Here is a 25,243-nt window from a genome sequence, read left to right as displayed (position 1 = left end):
CATTTTAATTACAGCATGCTGAGAAACACACTGAATATTTAGAGACCATGATTATTGTATTGATCTGTATCTGCCAATCTAAGTAAATTCTGCGGATGTGTCCAGTGAAATCTAAGATTAAAAATAAGTACCATCTCATGTCTTCCAATTAGTAATAAGCCTACAATTAGAAATAAGCCTCTCTTCTTAGTAATAAGCCTCCCAATTAGAAATAAGCATCTCTCCGGAAGCATTTCTAAGCTACCAATAAGCAACATGTAATTCACATCACTCTTATTCAGTAAAGACTTAAACAATATTTCTACTGAATTTCTCTTTGATTCAAGCTTCAAGCTACAGAGTCAAAACTATTGTGTATCGTGGCACTTAACTCCTTCCCATGCACTGGGGATGTCTTCATGAGAGCAGCAGGGTTACTTCAGTGTGCAGGATAGAGTATCAGTGCCATCTGACACTTAGGCACGAATGCTGACCCCACACCCCACACATAACACACACTGCATATGTATGAGTCAGTTGTTCATAGCAAAAACAGAAGTTTTCATGCTGAAGAAAATTATTTTTCTATTTAATAATGATATCTGCATGAAAGCTATTTTGTAAAACACATAAATTTCAGTCACATTAGCAACACTGTAATTGCTATTTTATCTAGGTTTCTGACAAGTAAAAATCTTTTATGCTGTTAATAAGGTAAATAGTTACCTTGTTTTCTTAATAACAAATGTGAACACATAATTTTCCAGATTTATGACCTGATCCCAACACAGCAGACAGGTGAGAAGAGCAATACAAGTGGGATGCAAGCAAAAATAAAGAAATAAAATGGACACAAAAATTGAATTTGGGAATGAATTTACAACCATAAAAAATATATCTAACCATGCACATTCAACTTATTAAGTATGATGGTATAACTGATGTAAAGATAGTATTTAAAATATGGGTTAGTAACTGGATATGATTATGGATTTAGCCATAATCATACTTTGTCAACGAATCCCTGCACTGCCTGGGGCAGTCTACACAACAGAAATCTCAATAAGATGTGCGATGCATGTGGTTCTTCAATACTTTTAGAAAGTGCTCATAGTTTTTCAGAAGAGGATTGAGAGTTTTCAGTATGCTGTTGCTCAATCTGTGAATATTAAAGGAAAGCGAGTAGATACCCTCAGAGAAACTGAGCATGTTTCCAGTTTCTCATTCTGCACTGTGAATATAGCTGCAATCTCAGTGGATTTCCAGTGGCTTCCTGCATTTGACAGATACTTCCCACTGGGCACAAAACTAATAAAGAAATTGCTGCTGAAAATAATCTTCCTAAATACCACAACTGTGTATCCTACTTTCCCTCAATTATATTGTTATCTGAATCACTCAGCTTATTTTTTTCCCTTAATTTAAAATTATGGAACAAGGAAAATTTTTGTGAAAAACCCAAATTCTGGGCTTTTAGAGTGAAAGTGTTAAAGCCTTGTTGTAATCACCACACAAACTAAAATTTAATAGGAATGTAAATATTCACGTGGCTGTAATTCTTACATGCACAGGCACTTGCATTTTTATTTTTCCTGGAACATATGTTATATTTTGGTATAAAATGCTGTTCAAAGTATTGGGGTTGGGGACCTTTTCTTCTGCCCTACTTCAATATGTTTGAGTGTGACAATGAAACCATTTAGGCACTAACCACTAATAATATAAATGAATTGTCATGATCTATGTTTACCAGCATCCTGATATAAACAACTAGACACTGAAAAATCTAACCATTAATTTCTGGAAGGAATGTTAAGTTCAGATACCAGAAAGTATGAAAACTTAGTTTTACTCTATGTCAATAAAATGGAGTTAGTAACTCAGATCTGGTCATACACTGTGACTAATCTTAGGCTATCATAAATTAGAAATTTGTAACAGCTGTAAAATATTTCCATTCTCAGCAACAAATCCAGTTTTAACTTTTCAACAAACAATTCACATGAATCCACAAAGGCAAATCATTTGTCTAATAAATATTTTAATCATAAATATAATTATATATTGCACTAAAACCTTTAATTTTTTTTAGGAGGCAAGGATAGTCACATTAAGAGCAAGGTAGACAGAGAGAGAAAGCTCCTATCCACTTTCTGGTGCGCTCCCTCAAATGCCTGCAGCAAAGGGAAAGGGAAGCTGATGCTGGAAGCTGGGAGATTAATCGAAGTCTCCCAAAGTGCTAGCAGAAACCTAACTGCTTGAGTCATGACTGCCGTCTCCCAGAAACTGCATTACCAGGGAGCTGGAAATCAGAGCCAGGAACTGGACAGGCCAACTTCTGTGTGGAATGCATTTATCCCACTAATTAGGCCAAATGTCTGTCCTCAAAAAACGTCATTTTACAAGTGAAAAAAAAAAAAAGCTAAATGTTGTGAAGCAGACTGAATACTCATGTTTCTTGTGACTTAATCTTCTTTTAAAAAAATGTATTTTTATTGGAAAGACAGATCAGATTTTACAGAGAGAAGAAGAAACAGATCTTCCACCTGCTGGTACACTCCTCAAATGACTGCATGAACTGGAGCTTTGCTGATCCAAGGCCAGGAGCCAGGAGCTTCCCCCAGGTCTCCCACATGGGTGCAGGGTCTTTACGCTTTGGTCCATCCTCGACTGCTTTCCCAGGCCACAAGCAGGGAGTTGCATGAGAAGTGGAACAGGTGCTACATGAATTGGTGCCCACATGGGATCCTGGTTCTTGCAAGGTGGGGATTTAGCGCCTGAGCCATCTTCATTTACCAGGAATAAATGAATCCTCTTAATTAAAATTTGTCTAGCAGAAAATTTTGCTTTCAGGAAAATGTGAAAATACTATTACAGTGAAGTAAAAACCCTTATACAATAATACATTTGAAGGAATTAATTTTTCTTATACAAACATTTGAATGTCCACAATAACCAAGGCTTCACTTGGTGTCCCTTCAGTCTCCACTTATGTGACATTATAATACTAAAATCAAATGTAAATTCAAAATGGAATGATGATTTCCAAAGACCTACTTCTGAATTTCAGTGGTACTATGCTGAATGTACATTTTCACTTTGACTATGACTTTTGGTCTTACTGATTTTCTGCTTTTTGACTCAAAACTGATATTCTGAGTACCTTTGTACTCAATGACTCCTATATTTCTGGATTTCAAACCTCTCACTCCAGAAGTATTATTCCATCTCTTCTTTTGTATTTTTCTAGGCTTGTGTTCCTGCCCATGGCAATGACCATTTTACCTGTTGTTAGACAACCCTTATGCATACCACTTCCTTGTATCTGAATAAATTTCCTTTTATATTCCACACAACAACGATCTCCCATCAAGAAAACACCTGACATTCCTTAAAGGGCCTCTCACAAAGTTCCTGGGTAATCTACTCCAGTACTCCAAATCTTATTGAGCATAGAAACTATCAGATGAGATGTTTAAATGTCCAGTTGCTGGGGTTTCATCACTTGATGCAACAACTTAATAAGTCTGGGTGAGTTCCAGTGCACTGTTATTTGGCATGTCACTGAAAGCTTTTATAATGAAGCCACATTACACTGTTTGTTTTGCAAATGAAACAGTATTGTATGACACAGAAAGCAGCAAGAATATGGCTAAAGAAATCAAAGCAATCTAATTGTAAAACAGTTCTGAGTAGGTCTACAGAAATTGTTCCATTAATAGTCCATAGTAGGAGATATTCCAATTTGACTAAATGAAATTCATGGTGGTGAATAAATAAGGTTTACTTGGAAGCAACATCTTTATGAGTAAATGCGGAGCATCTCAAAATGAAAACCCAGAAAGAAATCATGCAATACTGGTGATGGGTTCTAGAATCTACTTTGCAGACAATGAGAACAAATTAAGTATCTGGAGTGCCTGGGGACACCTTGTCCATTTTTCTGCCATCTCTGTTTCACATTACACAACTGACAAGTTTGAAGTTGCCTTTTTGGTTATTAAACTCCAGCAGCAAAGCACACATGCTATAAATCATATATTAAAACCAACTGAATTAAAACACATGAAAAGCTAAAACTAATAGGCAGGCAATGCTGATGTAGGTGGTAAGGCTACTTATGATATCATTGAAGAAGCAACAGTCAAGTGTAAGAAGGGACAGGTTGAAGAGGAATTATATTGATAAGAACCATTAATATTTATTGGGAAAGAATAACAAATTCTGAAGCTTGATGTCCAATTGGGCATAGAATAGTGAAGAAGAGGAAGATCAGATTTCATGTATAAGCTCCACTTTGGACATATTTTGAGTTCATGTGCCACTGAGGTCCTCAGTTATAATCTACTCACAAATTTTGTGTATGTTAAAGAGCTTAGGAAGGAATAAAATGCAAAGAAGAGTAGAATAAATTGGTGAAATAATATTCTAGAAGACACATGCCATTGAAATAAAAATAAGCAGCTAGATATCTGATTAGAACTGGGCAATGACATCCCAAGAAAGAATATCTATATGGATTTTTTACATTAAGAAGGGAAATTTTGGAATGAGAAAGAAATTCTACAAAAACTGACATTATGTTCAGTGTTGACAAATACAAGATAATGAAGAATTTGACATTGTTATAGAAGACACATTTATAGCTGAACAAAGCAGAATCTTTGTTTTTTGACATGCAATGTTAAGCAACATGGTTTTTTGTTTGTTTGTTTGTTTGTTTGTTTGTTTTAGGGAAACAAACAGCAGATTCTTCTCTAAGTTAGGAATCTTCCTGCAGGATGATGACAAGGCCTGGCATTTAAGAATGATGCTGCAGAAATGCCACTGATTCTACCTGCAGAGGGACCTGCTGTCGGGAGGAATAGTGCTATGGAAATGAGATGGAAAAGAGCTGAATTAGAGGCCACTGACCACATCTTGATGTTCTGAATTTATGACCTCATAATGAGAAAGAAACAGTAAAATTAAATGTTGCGGATTTCTAACATGATGTGAGGGGGTATTAAAATGTATTTACATAGCAAAGTATTTGGAGGTACCAGAGGTTAAAAAAAGATGCAGATTCCCAAATACCCATAATTCTCATGAGAGTTGGCAGGAAAAAATAATTTTCTAATTTACACAAGCAGATAGACTCAGGCAAAGGAGGATGGAGGGGATGTTAAAGATTGGGGTCCTGTTAGAGAAAGCATGGGTTTTCTCTTACAGACAACAGCATAACCACCTGGAAAATTTCATTCAAAAAACATAACAAACAAATGCCACAATTCAGAGAACGAAATAGTTGGAAAACAAAAACAACACTGTGCCTGCAGGCATAGCAGGGATAGCGTGCAGGGAAGTTTTCAGAATCCCAGAATACATACATCTTCATTTAGTCACTCATCCCTTCCTTTACCATGTTAAATCATAATCCAAACAAATCAGAGATATGTAATAGTGTTTGAAACAGGGTAAAGCAAATTCTCTATTTTTCCTCTCCCTTTAACCATTCCACATTGTAGAACTGTAGAGTGGGGACAATGTTACCCAGTTCTTAGGTAATGTGGGCAAGAAAAAACAAGCATTTTTAATGCCCATTTTACATCTTGCACAGTGTGCTGTAAAGATTACAAATGCCTTCAGCAAATACATGACATTGCATCCAAACAACTAAATGTGCCACATCAGTTACCTGCTTCTGGTGGAGTAGTAACCTTGCACGAGCTTTCATCACCCTCGCCAGCTGACGTTGAAGCTCTTACTTTGAAGATGTAGGAGGTACTGGCAAGAAGTTTTATAAAAGTATACATGTGATCTAGGGGAGAAACTTTTGTAGAATTCCTTTCTGCTGTGATCACATAATGTGTAATTATTCCATTTGCCTTTTGTGGCGGTTCCCATTTCACTGAAACGGACTGCCAGCTAGTCGCCATACACTGTACGTTCCGCACTACATCTGGAACTGAGAGATAAAAACATGTACAATGTTGAGATTTATACCTGGGTAGTAGATATGTCACTTACTTAGGTCGTTACAAGATGAAATGCTTAGCAGTAGAGGCAGAATAAGAATTTATTATATCAACTTCTGTTGTGTGCTAAAAATGTTCTTAGCACAGGCTGAATCGCATGGTAGCTGGCACATTTTCCATCCTATATCCTTAATTCTTAGAATACTGAGCTAGTGTCTGAATGTTTTTTAGGTCCTAGAATTACCTCCTCACATATTCAGAAACAGCTGTGTTACCTCAAGCTCATAAGGAGCTTGATGCTTCTTCTCTTAATCAAAAGAGCATAATCTTGCCTGTCCTTTATTAGTGAATATTTTAATACAAAAGATACAGGTCCCTCCCTAAGGCAGCACCTCTCGCCTTAGGAGTATGGGGAAATCCATAGCCACAACACAATTCCTGCCTTTGTAGTTTGTTTTCCTTGCAAGAATTTTGAAACTCTTCCTTTGTGCCTTTTGGAAGCCACTGCTGAGGACATTAAAGAGCAACAGTTCCTTTTCAAGAACTTTACTGAATTTCCGTGAAAATAATCCAGTTTCTCAGAGGTCTACTCTATCTGGTAGACATGGCTGAAGAGTAATACCCAAGTTAATCAAATCTACTACAATGGAGAGATTGGTTATTTCTCTTTTTTTCATTTTTTAAAATTACATTGTATTATGTGACACAGTTTCATAGGTACTGGAATTCTCCCCACCCCTCCCCAAACCCACCCCCAATGGTAGATTCCTCCAGAGATTGGTTATTTCTTATGAGAATGTCCCTTGATATTAGGGTTAATAAGATATCTTCTCTTGTTAAAGTAAAAAGGAGAGTGATGGAAGGAAGACTGGTATGTAGTCATATTTAAGATTACAAATTATAAGAAGTAATAGAAAAACTTGCGGCCATTATCTAAAAAATGAGTCAGAAAATACTAAATACTAAAATACTAAAATACTAAAATACTAAAATACTAAATTTCTAACTTACCTATAATTTTCTCCATCTGTCTAAATTTATTTCCTACAAACCCTTCTTCCTCTGGAAGGTAAAGGTACCAGTAAAGAAGAATATCATAATATCATAATTGCATGGCATATAAAATTAATTAGTTGATAAAGTAGTATATCAACTAAATGTCATTTAGTTTTTCCCCAGCTCTCTCATTCTTAAGAGTAGGTAAATTTCATAGATGTCTAGAAGCATACTTCGCTTCCCAAAGTCTTTTATTTCAGCTTCTTCAGTTCCAAGAATGAATATAGATGATTTCACACAACAGGGACCAGCCCAATGTTAAGGTCCTAATATTCAACTTCTCGTTAGTGAAATACAATGCTTACACATATCACATTAAAAAACTGAAAGGAAAGCATTAAATATAAAATGAACACTTCAGGAACAAAAAAAGTGCCTAACCTGATTCTTGGGTTGTGAATTTCACTACATTACTAAACAGATTGGCATTTCCAACTTTGGTAAAGGCAGCAACGCTGATAGAGTAGGTGCTCACTGGTTCCAGTCCAACAAGTTTGGCTTCTGTTTGCAAACCTGAAATATTCTGAAGAGCAGAAATAAAAATTCTTAATGTCATCAAAAATTGGTAACTAGAATAAAGCTTTTAAGACACCTGTTTTTCACAAGTAATATTTTATTTACTAAACATAGATACACTTAATTAAAAGAAAACAAATATGAATTTTAGTTTTGAGCCAAAGGGAGTAATGAACTTATGGCCTAAGGATGAACTGGGAACCTTCTCCTCCCTGAAGAATATAAAAACTGTCATTTAAAAAATTTAGAATTTCTTATATTAATTTTCTCTGATTTTTACATGAAAAGTAACCCCTCATTATTTCCTGATTTTTATATATATGTGTATATATAGATATAAATATATGTGTAAATATTACATATACAGATATTTATATAATACATATACATATATTTCATATATATTTATATATATGCATATATATATATATACTGCTATAAACAAAAATCGAATCCTTTCTCACACAATGAAATGGATGCAACTGCAGACCACTATACTTAGTGCCCCAAAAGACGAATATTATACGTTTTCTCAGATATGTGGTAGTTAATATTGGAAACAGAAAACAATGTGTAAGAGTCAAAAATAACCTTTGATTTGATTATTATTTATGTTCCTTGTCTATATTCCTGTGGCACAATGGTTTTTCCTAGTTTTTACTTGTTTTACATTATAGTTAGTGGTCTACTAAACCTTTGATTGTAAAGGAAATTTAAAGCATATTACTGCAAAGACTAAGGGAAAATAAAGAAAAGAAATAGGGGAAGGGAGGGAAGTGTGGATATCTTGTTAGAATTGTATCAAGGAAACATAACATTTGTTCTATTAATCATAAAAAGATTAAATTAAGGATTTCAACTTAAATCTTGGTCAGTGATTTTAATTTTTCTTCAATCCACCTAAGTACATTTTAAAACATGCACTAATATTTTTGTATAAATCAATTCATTCTTCAGCTACTATAAAGCAGGCAGTTGGAAATATAGCAGTCAAAATAACAAAACTTCTATTTTTTGAAACTTAAATTGCAAACTTTCCCAGGTTATGCCAAAATTTCTAATTTGACATAATCTTTCAAGAAATGCAAAAATGAACAAATGATTAATACCACCCAGAAAAGCGTATATTTCCTCATAGAAAACCTTACCAAGATGTATAAAATTTTCCTTTTTAATTTCATTCTAGGATCATTGTGTTGCTAGAGCAACAAGATTAATGACTTATCCTTAGAACAAGAGAGGATAATCTCCTATTGCTAATTAAAATGCTTCAAAATCGCTTCTTGGACGTCTCTGGCATTCTGGAGAGGCTTTCTGTATCACCCTACTTCCTCTTGATTCCTAATGCTCACTGTTTACATAACATGCTGCTAGCTTATAAAATCAACATGCAAGACATGGTCTCTGCCAACAAGGAATTTCTGTAATTAGAAAAATCTACAAACAATTGCCCACCAAGAAGGGATATAGTACAAAACTAACAAATATCTGTTTTAGTAAGGAAAGGTTATTGGAGAAGCAGCTACTCAGAGACTCGGAGTAGTTGATTTGGTAATGAACAGATTTTTCTCAAGTGTAAGTTATAAGAGAAAGACATGACTAGTTGATAGAATTTTTACAAGAGTAGACTGTAAGAAAAACACGTGACTATGAATACTTGAATGCATTTGTCAGGGCTTCTTACTAAACATACAATACTTGCAGCATTTCTGTGTGGTGCTAGTTGCATACAAATCTCATTTTGTAGGAATCACGCTGGACTGACTAGCACAGCTGCAATATTTAGAGCGATCTGTAAGTATTCTACTTCCACAAACCTACGCACAATTTGAAATAAGATTATATGTGGAAACAAAATAGTTTGATAATGTCACGGACATAGGGGAATATGAAAGACAAAAAGGATGAAAACAAAAAAGTGCATGTGATAAAATTGTAATGAGAAAAGGACTAACGATGGCATGAATAGGAAAGTGAAAGAAAATATTAAGAAAATTAACCAAAAAGGTAGAAGGAACCAACACAGTGGAGTATATCTCGAGGCAGGACATAAATGGTGTCATTTGATATCAGACTCTCACCCTGCCAGTTAAGGTGTCTATGTTATGGATCACTGCTTCGTGAAGATTAGATCTGATACACATGCATACTCCAGGGCACATACATTATTATCCTAGAAATGGGGTTACTGTTAAGAAAATGCTTATTTTTCTTCTTATATCTATTACCCCACAATCCAAGCAAAAGGAAGAAACACTAGAATTTCACACTTCTGAGAAACAAATTGCGCACTTAATACAATTCAAATTCTGCTCATACCTAGGTTTCTAGAGAGAAAGTCATTGTTTTTGTAGGTACAACCTTAAACACTATTTTTGATTTTTACTATTTACTTTGTCAACTCCATATACTATAAAAATGAAATAAACTATAATACATAGTTTGGTATCCAATGCTATTTGGGAATGTTACCATAAATCTAGCATGAAAATGTTAAATGATTTACTTGGTAATTCCTTTTAATAATAAATGAAACATGCTATATGCCAAAAACATTTTTTAAAGATTTATTTTCACTGGAAAGGCAGATATACAGGCAGGAAGATCTTCCATACATTGATTCACTCCCCAATGAACAGAGCTACACTGATCTGAAGTCAGGAGCCAGGAGCCTCCTCCAGTTCTCCCATGCGGGTGCAGGGTCTCAAGGCTTTGGGCCGTCCTGGACTGCTTTCCCAGGTCACAAGCAGCGAGCTGGATGGGAAGTGGAGCTGCTGGGATTAGAACCGGCGCCCATATGGGATCCCAGCATTGTCAAGGCAAGGACTTTAGCCACTGGCCTACTGTGCCGGGCCCATGCCAAAAATATTTTTAAAAAGAAAAATTTACACTACTGACAAATGATGCAGTTATACTATAACGTAGAAATGCCTAGAATATAAAATTCTAAGTCAAAACTGATTTATTCAGCTGTCATTTCTAGCAAATGTTTTCTTATGTCTTCCACAAACACTCTTAACCTGAAGGTAATAATTTTTTTTAAGACATAGATCATTTCTCTTTAAAGCAGTCTATTTCCTTACATATATCATGATTTCAACTCTATCTGAATTTCTCAAACATACATTTATTGTTATAATCAACATACCTTATAAAATATAGTGTCGGTTTCATGATCATGAATTTTAAAGCTATATACTTTAATAACACCGCCTGGAAGAGGACTTGGGCTCCATTCGAGCCACACAAAGTCTGAAGTGTAGTTGATCACAGTCAAATTTTGAGGAGGTGCTAAAGGCACTGCAGGAAAACACATTAGAAAACTTACATTTATAAAAACTTAGGCTTAACATAGCATCTTTATTTACTTTCTTGAAAACACTAGCTAAGGAAGATTCATTAAGTGATCACATTTTAATCCAGAAATAAATGTTTGCAAGCACTTAGATTTTTGTATTTGGCACACAGTTATTTCAGAATGGCTCTAGACACAGCATTTGATTCTAGAGCCTGAATTTTAAAAAGGAGGTTAGGCAATGTAAATGAATAACTGCTAGCCTGTTAAAAATACAGACCCAATATTGCTTCATTTTTCCATGCTGTTCTTTAAAAAGAGAGCAAGTATTGCACAGGATCACGGGAGGAAATGCAGCTCCAGCTTACCTGACTCATCTGTGTAAAAGAAAAGAGTACTGTGAGGACCAAGTCCTTTTATTGTTCTTGCAGCAGCAAAAAACCTATATAATGTAAATGGTGAAAGTTCTTCCAAGATTACATAGTTATCAGAAGTAATAGAAGAAAAATTTTCATTTGGTCCTTGTAAAGTTAAATAGTAACTTATAATTTCACCATTTGGCTTTACTGGGGGATCCCATGATAGGAGAACTGAGGTGGAGGAAAGGTTTTTGAAGGTGTTGATTATTGGTGAGGTTTCTGGGACTATAAAAGAAAAAGAGAATATTAAGTGAAACAAAATTGAACTCGCATTAAAAAGGAGGCTTCAATCATGATGGGACTTTATGATTTTATTAACAAGTTAATTTTAAGAAGCATAGAATTCATTGTGTTCACTGAAAAGCTAATAACTTGAGAAGCAGCAGCAGCATATTAGAAAGCAATGCAATATAATTGAATAGCAATGATGTGCTGAAACAAGTAACAAAGAAAGTTCTAGCCTACCATCTTCTTCAGTTTTGATGTGTAGCTGGGCAGTATAGATATCAGAAAATCCCTTTTCTGTTGACGGAGTGATTTTTAATATATAATCAGTGTATTTTTCCAGATTATCAAAATACATGCTTCTCTCATACGTAATTAGAGGCGGTGTCTCATGGTGAGGAGTCTGCTGTAAATTCAGTGACACATAGTAGAAGACTAGACCGTTTGGCTGAGATGGTGGGACCCAGCTTACATTTATTGCAGTTGATGATACAGACTTGTATGTCAGGTTTCCAACAAGTCCTTCAGGTACTATGGTAAGTAATGGGCAAAATATGAAAATCATCAGTTACTCTAAACAGAAACTACATTCACAAATTGTGTATACTGATTGAAATTGCATTTAACATAGCATCACGCTTTATTAATGCAAAGGCAGCAAACACTATTAAAATAGCTTCTAATTTTAAAAAAAATCTTTCTAAATCTAATATTATGGTATGCATAAAAATATTTTTATGACATCCTCTTACTTTTGTCTTTTCTAAAATTTGAAGATTGTGTGCTTACCCAGATACGTAAATATTCTGGTAATGAATTTCATCTAGACAGTATTTTCAGCTTCTTCTCAAGATTCTCACTGAGCATATGAGGAAACCGAGGCACAGAGCCATTTAGTGAGTTGCTTAACGTCAAAATAGGAATAAGAATGAAATCTAAGCCTTTCTGATAATGAATATCAAGAATTTTCCAGTCCTTGGACTGCGAACTCAGATTCCTATATTAGGTAATCTCAAATTGTTTATAAATGTTCTAATTGTCAAATACCAGCTGTATTGTGATATTGAAGTCTGTTCATGTAATTCTGACATCCTACCTGGAATAGGGTACAAACCTGCTTGTTATTTACAGTGCTGTAATTATCACTGATAAAACGATATAGGCTGCAAAAAACTTGGTGGAAATTTGTACTGAAAAAATGCCAAGAATCTATTTACAACATATTGCATTAAAACTTTGGCTGTTGACTCGCCCATGCATATGTCTACACAGTCATCACATTCTACATTTGTTAGCTATTCAACACATTCTTCCAATAATAAGCAAAGAACGCTGATGGTGCCTGTCAATGTGTGACTTTCCGATAATCAAAGTGGAATTTTAGTCTCAGGTTGAGAGCATTTATCAATATCAGTATAATCCTTCAAGAATAACCAAGGGCATATCATCAGGACCAGCTACAAGAGAAACAGTGAAAGATCCACTTATTATTTTCTCAAAGCAGATTCCTAAAAAACAAACAAAAAAAAGGCAAGCTTCAATATTATAGTTGTTTTTTCTTTTTGGACATTCATCCTAACCATGCTTCTTCAGAGGCCAAATAAAAATTCTAGAGTTGGATAAAAAAATATTCTGGTTATATTATTTACAGAAACAATAAGAGCAAAGTTGCTGCATGGCATTCAGTGTGTATTCAAGGTCTGAAAAAAAAACAAATTGTAAGATTTTTTTTAAGATGCACTTATTTTATTGGAAAATTAGATATACAGAGAGAACAGCCAGTGAGAAAAATCTTCCATCCACTAGTTCAATCCACAAGTGCTTGGGGCTGAGCCCATCTGAATCCAGGAGCCCGGAGCTTCTTCTGGGTCGCCCATGCACGTTTACGGTCCCAAGTCTTTGGCCCATCCTCTCCTACTTTCCCAGGCCACAAGCAGGGAGCTGGAAGGGGAATAGAGCAGGCGGGATAGTAACCAGCACCCATATGGCACCCTGGCAGAGGCAAGGCAAGGACTTTAGGCACTAGGCTACTATGCTGGGCCCATGAGATATTTATAAATGAAAAAACAGCTCCTAAAACAAATAGACAAGTATATGAACTACTTTAAGATTGACTGACGTAAGGGATGGGGGGATTCCCAGAGCCTATGAAACTGTCACATAATGCAAAATAACTAATAAAAAAAGATTCACTGACGTAGGCAGAACTGTTTTTCATAGCTGTGCCATCTTCTGAAGTACTGAAAGCAGAAGAATTTACATGAATAGAGGGTAGTAGATTTCATGAAAAGACAAGACCACTGTAAACGTAACAGTTTTTAGCTGTATCAAATGTATTTTTCAGTTCCTATCATCCATAGTTATTTTACAGCTTAAAATATTTACTACCCACATAAACAAATACAAAAAGTTCCTGAAGTTATTATACATTTTAACCAATCCAATTAAAAATGAACATTCATTTACATACTGTCTTGATCTGTGTATACTTGAACTAGGTCACTGCTTTTATTCCCATTTCCAACAGAAGTACTTGCTGTTAGCCAGAACGTATAGTAGCTGAATATTGCCAGTTTATCTATTACAGCAGATAAGGTCATATTGTCAAAGTCATTGCTTACTTCTTGGAGTGTAAAATTCTGCAAAGCAAACACATGAGGTAAGTAGTCCAAATGCATTTAATGTATTTTTATTACATATAAATATACCAAAATAAGTGTTACTCATAAATTGATTATCTATTTTCATATATTCTTTCTTAAGGAAACCAACACAGAGTATCTTTGTTCAATAGTGAAAGTTGATACATGTTTGCACTAATAAGAGGAATAAACAGGAGATTTTATTACAAAATCAATACCCAAAACAGGGAAAAACAAACAAACAAACAAAAACAACAACCAAGCTTCTTTTGAAGCTCAAGAGGCTCACTGAAAATGCTACAACTTGGCCCGGCAAGGTGGCCTAGTGACTAAATCCTCACCTTGCTTGTGCCGGGATGCCATATGGGTGTTGGTTCATGTTCTGGCTGCCACACTTCCCTTCTTACCCAGCTCCCTGCTTGTGGCCTGGGAAAGCACAGAGAATAGTGCAAAGCCTTGGAACCCTGTACCCACATGTGGGACTTCAAAGAAACTCCTGACTCCTGACTTCAGATCAGTTCAGCTCTCGCCATTTTGGTGACTTGGGGAATGAATTAACAGACAGAAGATCTGTCTTTCCTTCTCTTTGTAAATCTGGCCTTCCAATAAAAAAGCACATAAATCTTTTAAAAATACTATGAATGTGCTAATCACTGCCCATTTTTCTTTATGAACCATTCAAGTACTTTTCAAAGCATCAGCTATTTTTAAACAGAGGTGGCAATACTATAAAATGTCTATTTCCATTTATGCAATTTGTGCAATATTTTCCTTCTGATCAATTTTTAAAAACAAAATAGTCAAATAAAATTAGTAGTAAAATAGATGAATACAACTTTTGAAGTTTTTGTAGGTAATTGGTATGAATAATTTTGTACCAGTGTTCACCGATAGCAAGTCATCTGTCAGATTTGAAGCCATCTGAAGCGTTATACTCCAGTGGAAATGTGCCCTTGTGGTTGTCTTTACATTTTATTTGGTAAATATTATAATGAATTGCAAATGAAGCCTGTGAATAGAGAGTGGATTTAAATTATGTCTGTGCAAATACAATTTAAGAGAAGGATGGCAGGAGGGGTTGCTGGTGGATAACAGGGCAGTAAGGGCAATGACAATGTCTTCTTGGAGATCTACCAATGGAATGCCTAAGATCTGTTCTCTTTATATTAACCATTTTTTAATCAATAAAATGGAATCTTCTAGTCCTGCATTCAAGCTCTGACAGGGTAGCTCTGGTGAAACCACCTAATCTCAAAGCTTATCTTCCATCAAAAGCTTTTGAGTATTGTAAGACAAAGTATATACTACAACTAATAATATCTCTGGTACATGAAAAAAACACTAAAAGGTAATGAGCTTCATTTAAATGAATATAGGATACTCAGTTTGACTGAATTTATAGTCTGGTTGTAAAATTTATCAACAAATTATAACCAGCAAAATGTTGGACTTGTTTTGCCAACATTTGGGAGGAAAGAATGAGTGTAATAAAACATTTATTGATTTAAATTTTTTGGTGAGTTATTTATAAGCATACATAGTAAAACAGCATAATAACCAAACAAAATAATATCAATGCATTTTACTACTTTGTGATACATCTACTATACACATGGAATCACTAGCTAATATAAAGCACTACTTAAAAGTATTAATGTAACATCTCAGTACATAATTTAGTTTGCTTATGAGAACAATTCACTAGTTCTTTTGAATAATTCAGAAGTCAATTCTAACATGTGTGTGATTTAAACTGCAGTTAAATGTAACAAAATTGCAATATTATATCAATTATCCAGATAACCATTTTATCCATCCATGTATTTATGCACGAAAAGATCTTGTGGATCAAATTACATAATTAAGACTTATTCCTTTGTTTATATAAATTACTTTAAAGACATTTAGTAGAAGCTTTTCGAATTTGATTAATCAAACAATATTAAAATACAAGATAGTATGACAAGCATACTGAAAAAGATATTAAATATTGGCTAAAAAATTAGAAGAACTAGAGTGTGATACAAAACACAATGTGTAATAAGTAAAAACAAGAATGAGAGTTGCCCAATGCTAGAGTAACTTAAAGGTTTGTGGGGAAAAAGTATGTGTAAAGGGAATTAAAAGCTAAGCTTATTTTTTGCAAAAAAAAAATTCTAAACTTCATGGTTATAAGGAATCTTCAAAACCTGGATGTTAAATGCACATTTTGAAAGACTATTCATGTATTTTTTAAAAATTGTATCAAAGCAAATATATCTTCTAATTATTTTTTTTAAGTTTTTTATTTATTTGAAAGGTAGAACAACAAAGAGATCGAGGGGTACTGCTTCCACCTGTTAGCTCATACATAAGTGCCTCTAAGAGCTGAGGCTGGGTCAGACAGAAATCAGGAGCCTAGCATTTCAAACACTTCTTCCCCATGAGCAACAGGGACCCAGGCACTTTAACCATCACCCACTCCAATTTGGATTATGCACCAGCATATCAGAAGTATAAGCAGAACTGGATCCTTCTCCCTGATATGAGATGTTGGCACACCAAGCAGTGACTAACCCTCAACACTACACACCTGTCCTAAAACTTTCAATTTCAGTCACTATAAACTTTTTGAAATATTAAATCTCCAAGATAACAAGAACGCTCACTTCATTACATACACAAGTGCTCCAAGGCTATAATTAACTACCGAAAATGTTGGTCAATAATGTTATAGTTTTTAATTAAAATATTGAATATTAAACCTACACACAGTGCAGTTCTAGGAATTTCAGAGAGTGCAAAGAAAAACACAACATATCTCTTATTCCTGTCTGCTCTGGCCATACAGGGGCTAAAGAGAGGTATCAAATGTAAGGAGTAAGAGACAGACCTCAATATGTTGGGCATAATGTACTCTACCAAGTTATGGAGGAAGGAGAAGTGATTTTAATTTTGTAATTTTAATTCTGACAGTTTCTTGTATTGATCCAAAATAGGAGATAAAGCAGTGACAATAATGGTGCTAACTTTAACATTAATTTTAGGGATAAAGTCTGGATATACTTCATGCAATATGAGACTATGCTCTAAAATGTTTTGGCATCATTAGCCTGTGTCTACTTGCAGCTGTCACACTTAAAAGCATTCTTCAGATTATCTAATAAAAGATAACATGCTCTAAGACAGATGACTTGCAAATGGGATCATATTATATACCCCAATGTGATTAAATATACTCAGGGCAGCATCATAAAACCATCAATGCTTACACTTGATTTTTTACATGTGGACAAAACCAACACAACAATGTTTAAGTTATAAGTAAATTTGTGTAAGTCAAGTCATTACCATGGCTTAGAATTATGAAGATAATTGTGGCATGTTTTTGTCAAAATTTGCAATTTCAATGTCTCTCAGAGGTATAAAGAAATGTTAAATTTGAAAACAAGTTTGTGGTGAAAACAATTGTCATTTAAAAAAAAGTAATTGTGTCATTAGTTCCCATACTTCCCCCATTGTCAAAGCAGAGTTTATAGAACAGAAAAACTTCTTGTGCAGATAAGAAATGAAGATCTGGGCACTGTCCACTCCCTTTGCTTAGGGTATTTGTTTACATTTTTTAATCTATGATGATATCAATATCCATCTAGAGATTTATTTTTCTGGAAAGGTATTATAATATAAAGATGAGAGAGAATCAGAATATGAATGACTATCTGGACGAATGAGAATCTTCCACCAACTAGCTTACTACCTAAATTAACAAAATATTCAAGGTTCGACCAGGAGCCAGGGACTCCATCCAGGTCCCCTACATGGTTGTCTGAGATGCAAGCATTTAGGCTTCCTCTAAGACATATAAGCAAGCTGATCAAAAGCAGTGCAGCTTTCATTTCAACAGGTACTCTAATATGAGATGTGGGAGACAAGAGCGGCAGAACAACCCTTTGCACCCCAACATTCACTCTATTTAACTATGTTTTCTAAAATAGCTTTCTTTTTGGCATAAAATTTGTCATGTTCATACGTGACCAACTCAAAGAGTAGAACATAAATGCTGAACTGACTTCTGGAGGTTCTTCCACTTACTGCTTAGTTTGTCCTGACTCTTCCCGGTAGTTTCACTAAGGTTAAGTTCCAGCTTAATGACACAGTCAGTCACTGACAAGAAGTAATTTCATTGCCTTGACTGTGCATGCCAGTCACAGATGGGAATAGGAAACTCAGAACTCCTGGGAGTCTCTCTCTCTCTTTTTCCTTAAAGTGATTCGAAGAAACAAGAATTGCCTATGTCATAACCATTTCAATCAATAAGTTCTTCCAGCAAGGCATGCATTGTATAAATTGCAACATTTCTTCTAAATTAGAGTTCTCCAAATTAGATGCTCACCCTCTCCATCTCTGATTCACTCACAATCATTCCGACATTATTTTTTATCTTTTAAAGTTCTCTGAAACATTTGATTTGGAGAAACATAATTATGCTGAAAAGTTGAAAACTCAACTTGAAATTAAATATATTCTAGCTATTTTCATAACCATTCACATCCCAGGAAGCTCTGCCTTGAAGCTGTTCAAGCCTTAAACCTCACATAATACAAATCAAATAATAACATTCCTACTGGTTTTCATTATATGTAAGTAATAATAATATTTTAAAGATTTGCTTATTTTTTATTTGAAAGGCAGATTTACAGAGAAGGGGGAGACACACAGAGAGATATTCTATCTTCTGGTTCACTCCCCAAATGGCTACACAAGAGCTGGAGCTGGGCAGAGCCAATCCAAAGCCAGGCATTTCTTCAGTCTCCCACATGGATGCAGGGGCCCAAGGTCATAAGCCAACCTCTGCTGATTTCAGAAGCCATAAGCAGGAAACTGGATTAGAAGTGGAAAATCCAGGATATGAACCAAGACCACTATAGGATGCTGGTGCTATAGGCAGAAGATTAGATTGCTATGCCACAATGCCAATCCCAATACTTCTTATTTTTAAACTTAAGAAAACACATACATTGAAATATTAAATCTACATATATATGAACAACATTTTTTAAAAGTCTAAGAATTAACTTTGAGGGTGAATGAGACCAACAACACTTCTTTGAAGAAGTGGAATAGAACACCATTGTTACGAAGAAAATTTCAAATAGGTGATAGACCCATGGTTAATACCCATTAAGTTGATACAGATATGAGATTAAAATGTAGGGTATTTTTCTACCCAGTCATCAGTAGTGTTTTATCAAACACATCTGTACATAATTATCAGTGTGAGTAGACATGGCAAGTCTGCATAGCAACAAAACTGAAAAAGTCGCGTCTTACCTGCATAAAAGTACCCGAGGTATTTCTATAATACACAGTATAATATTGGATGATGCCATTAGGTTTGGAAGGAGGAGTCCAAAACAGGATTATTGACGAAGAACTGAGATTCATGTAATGAACATCTTTGGGAGGATCACTTGGTTCTATAAAAACAAAGAGTGGACAAAAACACCTGTATTGTTTGTTCCAAGGAACCTCTGAAATCTCTGAATTCTACCTATGATAATAGGTTAAAGTGGTAATGATTATTTGTCAAGCAAATTTAAATTAGGAATAATATTTATTTAGATGTCATAGAGGTCATAGTGAATTTCTGTAACACATTACCATAGCAAAATTCAAACAAAGGGTAGATGAAGTTCTTGCTACTGAAGTACTGTACTGGCTTCAAAATATTCCCACTACCAAAGATTTGAATACATAAAGATACATTATAGTTTACTTTAGAATTTTGAAAGTGATTGGGGGGTCAAAGGCAGAGAACTGACTTAATACATCTTATGTCGCTTTGCTTAGCAAATAAATGAGATGCTTCTGGGTCAAGTAAGTTATATGCTGAGTGCAACTACAAATACGAATTTACCTAATTCCCATCTAGATCATCTGAAGCAGATTTCATTTTGTTCCATACTACAGATGGCTTTAAACCTGGGCTCTAGAGAGGTAACTGATTCTAACACGTTCAAGGAAAGGGCCACATTTCCCACACAAGCAAACAGGTGGGTATTAGACCTGGGCTCTGGAGTGTTAATTATGATTCTAATAGGCTCCAGGGAACGGCCACAACTGTCCCTGTTTTGCTGCTCCTCCTCCTGCTTCTGGGTCAGCTCCAGCGTCCTCTACATGCTCTCCTGGGCCCTCTTCCCCCTCCTGAAGCCTCAGAAAAATGATCTTTCCCATCCTTACCTGTATGCTAAATTGATTATATGTTATACTTATTTCTTGTATACTTGTCTCTTCTACACCCAGTGATTCCTCAGGATGCAATCATGTCTTTCCTTCAAAATTAACTGACCATTTTAAGAAATGAATGAACATGGTTCTAGGAGTGGGTGTATGGTATAGCAGTCATACTGTGCTATAATACATCCCCCTCCTGCGTGGCAGTGCAAGGAGTCAGCCTCCTCTTTCTCTTTCTCTCCCTTCTGTTCTGCCTCCTCCTCCTCTTCTTCAAGATTCGTTTCTTTGTGGTTTTTTTAAAAAATTATTATTATTTGAAAGGTAGGGTTGCAGAGAGACCAAGAGAGAAAGAGATCTTCCATCCACTGGTTCGTTCCAAAAGGCCACAGCAGCTGGAGCTGGGACGGTCTGAAGCCAGGAGCCAGGAACCTCTTCTGGATCTCCTATGTACTTGGCCATCCTGCATTGCCCTCTCAGGCACATTGTCAGGGAGCTGGATCAGAATTGGAGCAACAGGGACTTGAACCTGTTCCTGATCAAGATGCTGGCATAGCAGACAGTGACTTCACCCACTGTGCCATAGTGTGCCAGCCTGGTCAGCCACTTCTAACAAAACTTCCTGCTGATGTATTCTCCAGAAGTCGGCAAGTGATGGCTCAAGTCCCTGCAACCCACATAGGTGACCCAGGTGGAGATCCTGGCTGTTAGCTTTGACCTGGCCCTAGCCCAGCCTCAGTTGTTGTGAACACATTAGAAGCAAATGAGTGGATGGGAGGCTTCTCTTCCTTTCTCTGCCTTTCAAATACATAGATGAATAAAAATTGTAAATTGGGCCCGGCGGTGTGGCCTACCGGCTAAAGTCCTCGCCTTGAAAGCCCCGGGATCCCATGTGGGCGCCGGTTCTGATCCCGGAAGCTCCACTTCCCATCCAGCTCCCTGCTTGTGGCCTGGGAAAGCAGTCGAGGATGGCCCAAAGCATTGGGACCCTGCACCCGCATGGGAGACCCGGAGGAGGTTCCAGGTTCCCGGCATCGGATCGGCGCACATCGGCCCATTGCAGCTCACTTGGGGAGTGAATCATCAGACGGAAGATCTTCCTCTCTGTCTCGCCTCCTCTGTGTATATCTGGCTGTAATAAAAAAAAAAATGAATAAATCTAAAAAACAATTGTAAATTACAGTCTAATGAGTATGGTTCAAAATGTGCAAGAATCAGAAGAGAATACAATGAAAAATAGATTTGCCTCCCCAATACTGTGCCTTGGGTATAGTTTCTTCCAGATTTTCCCACTAGTGTAGTCAATAGGTATGGACATATGTATGCATCCATGAATATACATAATTACCTTCTAACACAAATCATCTTCAGTGAGGTGCACTCCTCTGCATCTTGCCTTCTTCCCCTGTCTCCCTTCATACTGGTGTAGACCACATTTCCTCATTCCTTTGAGTGGGTAACAGTCTACTATATGAGTGGCTATAATTTATTTTGGAACACTGCTCTGATGAAATGTCAAAGCATTTTTTAAAAAGACTTATTTATTTATTCATTTATTTGAAATGCAAAATTTTATATATATATATATATATAGAGAGAGAGAGAGAGAGAGAGAGAGAAGAGAAGAGAAGAGAAGAGAAGAGAAGAGAACAGAAGAGAAGAGAAGAGAAGAGAAGAGAAGAGAAGAGAACAAGACAAGCTGAGCCAGAAGGAGAGATCTTCCCTCTGCTAGTTAGGCTATTTCCTGGAACCTATTAGAGTCACAGTTACCACCACAGAACCAAGTCCTAATGCCTGTGTACCTGCTAGCTTAGCATGCCATCCTGGGACCAAAAAGCATCTCAGCTTAGACCTCCTTCCTCTCTGCTTTGCTTTCTTCCTTCACATGTTCATTCCTTACTTTCCCTTCCCTCAAAAATAAAAAAAAATTAAAAATTGGCTTACATCCATAAAAACTCACCTCCCTCAGGTGTTCGAAAGTTAATAATAGTGCTTCTTGCTTTCCCATCACCAAACCTGGTGCTGGCTGTTACATAGGCACTATAGTCAACATTGTAGTCCAAATCTGAAAACTCCAATGATGTTTCAGTCACATTAACAGTTTTTAAAGATGATCTGTCCCTGAAATAAAACGAAAGAATATTGGTGTATAGTATGCTTTTAAATGTTACCATGTATTTTTTTAACACGTATATTAAAATTAAGACATAATACATTTTGACTAATCTATATACAGAAATGTATTAACCCAATAAAGTTGCCACTTACACTAAAGTACTAAAATAATAAATTCAGAACACTTCAGTAAATTAATTTTAGCTTTCAAGCATCTTTTGGTAATTCAATAAAATGTTAACATACCTAGAGCCAGAATTTCCTTGGACCAACTTAAACAGCTTTCTAGGAACACTGTCTTTTCAAAGTAATGATAGCACTGCTTTTCATAATGATGCTTTGGTTTTCCAAGTATGTTTTTTAATGTTGGTAAAATCTTATTTGTATTATAAATTTAGTAAAAGAAATTTCATCTTTCATATGTTGTAGTTACTTTTAATTTGGATCAATGCAAATAAGTAATAAATAGCTGGCCAACAGCTCTGTAATAAGGAACTTGCATGGTATTCTTTACTAATGTCATAGTAATGGCATGGAAAACAATGTATGTATGTCATAAAGAAACAATAAAATAGGGATCACTTTTCTTCTTCAATCAAAACCTTCAAAGATTTAAAATGTGATTTCAGAAAACTAAGTACATCAAAGTACATCATTGGCTGAGGACTTTCAAAGTGTCCAAATGTGAGAAAAACCAAGCAAAGAAAAAAATGCTGCATGTAATATAGAAATACACAATTTTATTTCAGTCATTTCAACTCCATAATATTGAATCAAATATAGATTAGTAAAGTGAGAGAGTGAATATACATTTGATGGTACAATAATATGCATTAAATATTTAAGAATAAAATCAATCAAGGAAGAAGTTAGATATGGGACTGGGCTCAACGTCACAGGAAAAACATGTCTGCTATAATCTCATATTTGTCTTCTTGAAAAACACAAGACACCAAAAAAAGTAAGGGGATATCCCCTCTGAAGAGAAATTTCTCTTTCTTTACTGAAATATTTGAATTTTGAATCATCGAAACAACAGATTTTAACTAAACCAAGGGTATCCACAAGGAGATACATTTCAGCCATGGTTTTACTGTTAGGAAGAGTCAATTTACCCTAACTGTAAGTATTATTGTCTGAAAAATAGCTGGAAAGCTTACCGCAGTGAGAAAAATAGATTTCAGAGTATGCAATTAGAGACAGGTGGGATTAGCCAGGATATTCAGCAATTTGAAACAGTTTCATTTGACATCCTCTTTCCAAAGCAACAGAGACTTTTCTTTGGATTCATTGAGACTACAGAAGAGGGACTTTTAAGACTCATAATGTTGTGGCTATTAGTCACAGAAAAAAAGATGGCTTGTTGTAGAAATTTTACCCTATTCCATACGCCTGTCATTGGTCACAGGTCATCAGGACACAAAGAGGAATTTGTATTTCAGATCTATACAACTATAGATGAGGCTAAAATAGTCTAATCTATTTTTCAAGTGTTTTTCATGGCTATTTGCCATTGTGCATCATTATCTTCTTTCCTTGGTGGCAACAAAAAAAATCTATATCTAATCCAAGACCTAGATAATGTTCAATAGATAACATGAAAACAAGCAAATTATCTCGAAAAAGCAGATTAAAAATAAATTTTGACTCAAGAATTTGGATATTTCAGGAAGAACACAGTTTTCAAAAATGATCTGATTACAAAACTGAACAATATGCTTCAGTTGATACACATATATGTATCAATATCTACCATGCTTTATCAACAGAGATGAAATAATAATATCAAAAACTTTCCAATAGGCAGAATAATAGCCAAACTTACTTGAACCACTCTGGTATATCAAAGAAGAAATGAATATTTTCAGAAGCCTGATAGAAATCCATCATGAGAAAGTAATAGAGAAATAAATAAATTGTGGAAGCAAAGCAGAGCAGACAGAGGCACTGGTACGTAGAGCCACATGGCCCACTTAGCTGCTGGCTGTGACCCACCACACCCTTGTACATGCTTGTAGTTTTAGCTGAGAGGGAACTCCAGTAGCCCATGGACTTTTGCTTTGGCCTCCATAGTTATGGAGATTTCAGCAAGTTGGGCTTACAGCAGGGAAGCCACATCTATTTCATCCCCTCCCTCATCTGCTCAGAATGCTCCCCTACGTCAGCAAAAATCATGCCACACACCTCTGTTCTGGTATTGCCAGCTTATAGTCAAAGTCACCATGAAGAATAGGGCCCTGCTTATTACATTTGCCAGGGAAACTTACACCAAGCTCTCTGTTTACCATACAAGGAAACCCTTATTCATCTCAAAGCCACTTTTCTCTTCCCACGAACTGCAGCAGACTACAGCACTGTGTCACTTACAGACAAAACTAACATTAAGACAGAAGAAATCACCCAGAGACTAACAAAAGAACCAAAGTTAAACCAACAAGCCGAATGATACCTTATTCCACTAAACCATAAACTTGTTCCCAATAAAACTTACCCATAAAGAAGGAAGGACGAATATACCAGATGTGCAGACATCAACACAGGGACACAGGAGGCATGCAAAAGGTAGCATGAGGCTTCCAACACAACACAGTAATCTTCCAGAATTATGTCCTTAATGGAAGGAAATCTACAAAATGACAGATATAGACTTCAAAATAATGACTTAAAGGAAAGTGAACATGATACAAGAGAGTAAAGATAGATCAAGGCAAAGAAAGAAAATATTACTAAGAGAAAACTCATTCAGAAGAACTAAATATAAATTTTGGAAATAAACTCCTCAATTGATGAAATGAAAAAACAGAATTGAGAAGTTCTAGCAGCAGAAGA

The 25,243-nt window shown here is 35.7% G+C and overlaps 1 protein-coding gene across 2 annotated transcripts in view; it reads right to left on the bottom strand.

Moving 5' to 3' along the window:
* The window catches only part of PTPRQ (protein tyrosine phosphatase receptor type Q), a 191,777-nt gene that overhangs the window by 100,553 nt on the left and 65,981 nt on the right, over positions 1-25,243 (bottom strand). For both annotated transcript variants that reach the window (XM_058673398.1, XM_058673397.1), the window contains 8 exons: positions 22,260-22,420; positions 19,400-19,545; positions 13,918-14,086; positions 11,688-11,978; positions 11,172-11,447; positions 10,657-10,808; positions 7,374-7,515; positions 5,657-5,926 (listed from right to left, as the gene is read on the bottom strand). In XM_058673398.1, coding sequence (XP_058529381.1) covers positions 5,657-5,926; positions 7,374-7,515; positions 10,657-10,808; positions 11,172-11,447; positions 11,688-11,978; positions 13,918-14,086; positions 19,400-19,545; positions 22,260-22,420 — 1,607 coding nt within the window. The remainder of the gene's footprint in view (positions 1-5,656; positions 5,927-7,373; positions 7,516-10,656; positions 10,809-11,171; positions 11,448-11,687; positions 11,979-13,917; positions 14,087-19,399; positions 19,546-22,259; positions 22,421-25,243) is intronic.

The sequence above is a fragment of the Ochotona princeps genome, chromosome 15 (genome assembly GCF_030435755.1).
Source record: "Ochotona princeps isolate mOchPri1 chromosome 15, mOchPri1.hap1, whole genome shotgun sequence".
Taxonomy (NCBI): Eukaryota; Metazoa; Chordata; class Mammalia; order Lagomorpha; family Ochotonidae; genus Ochotona; species Ochotona princeps.
This window is presented reverse-complemented; position numbering and strand designations above follow the sequence as displayed.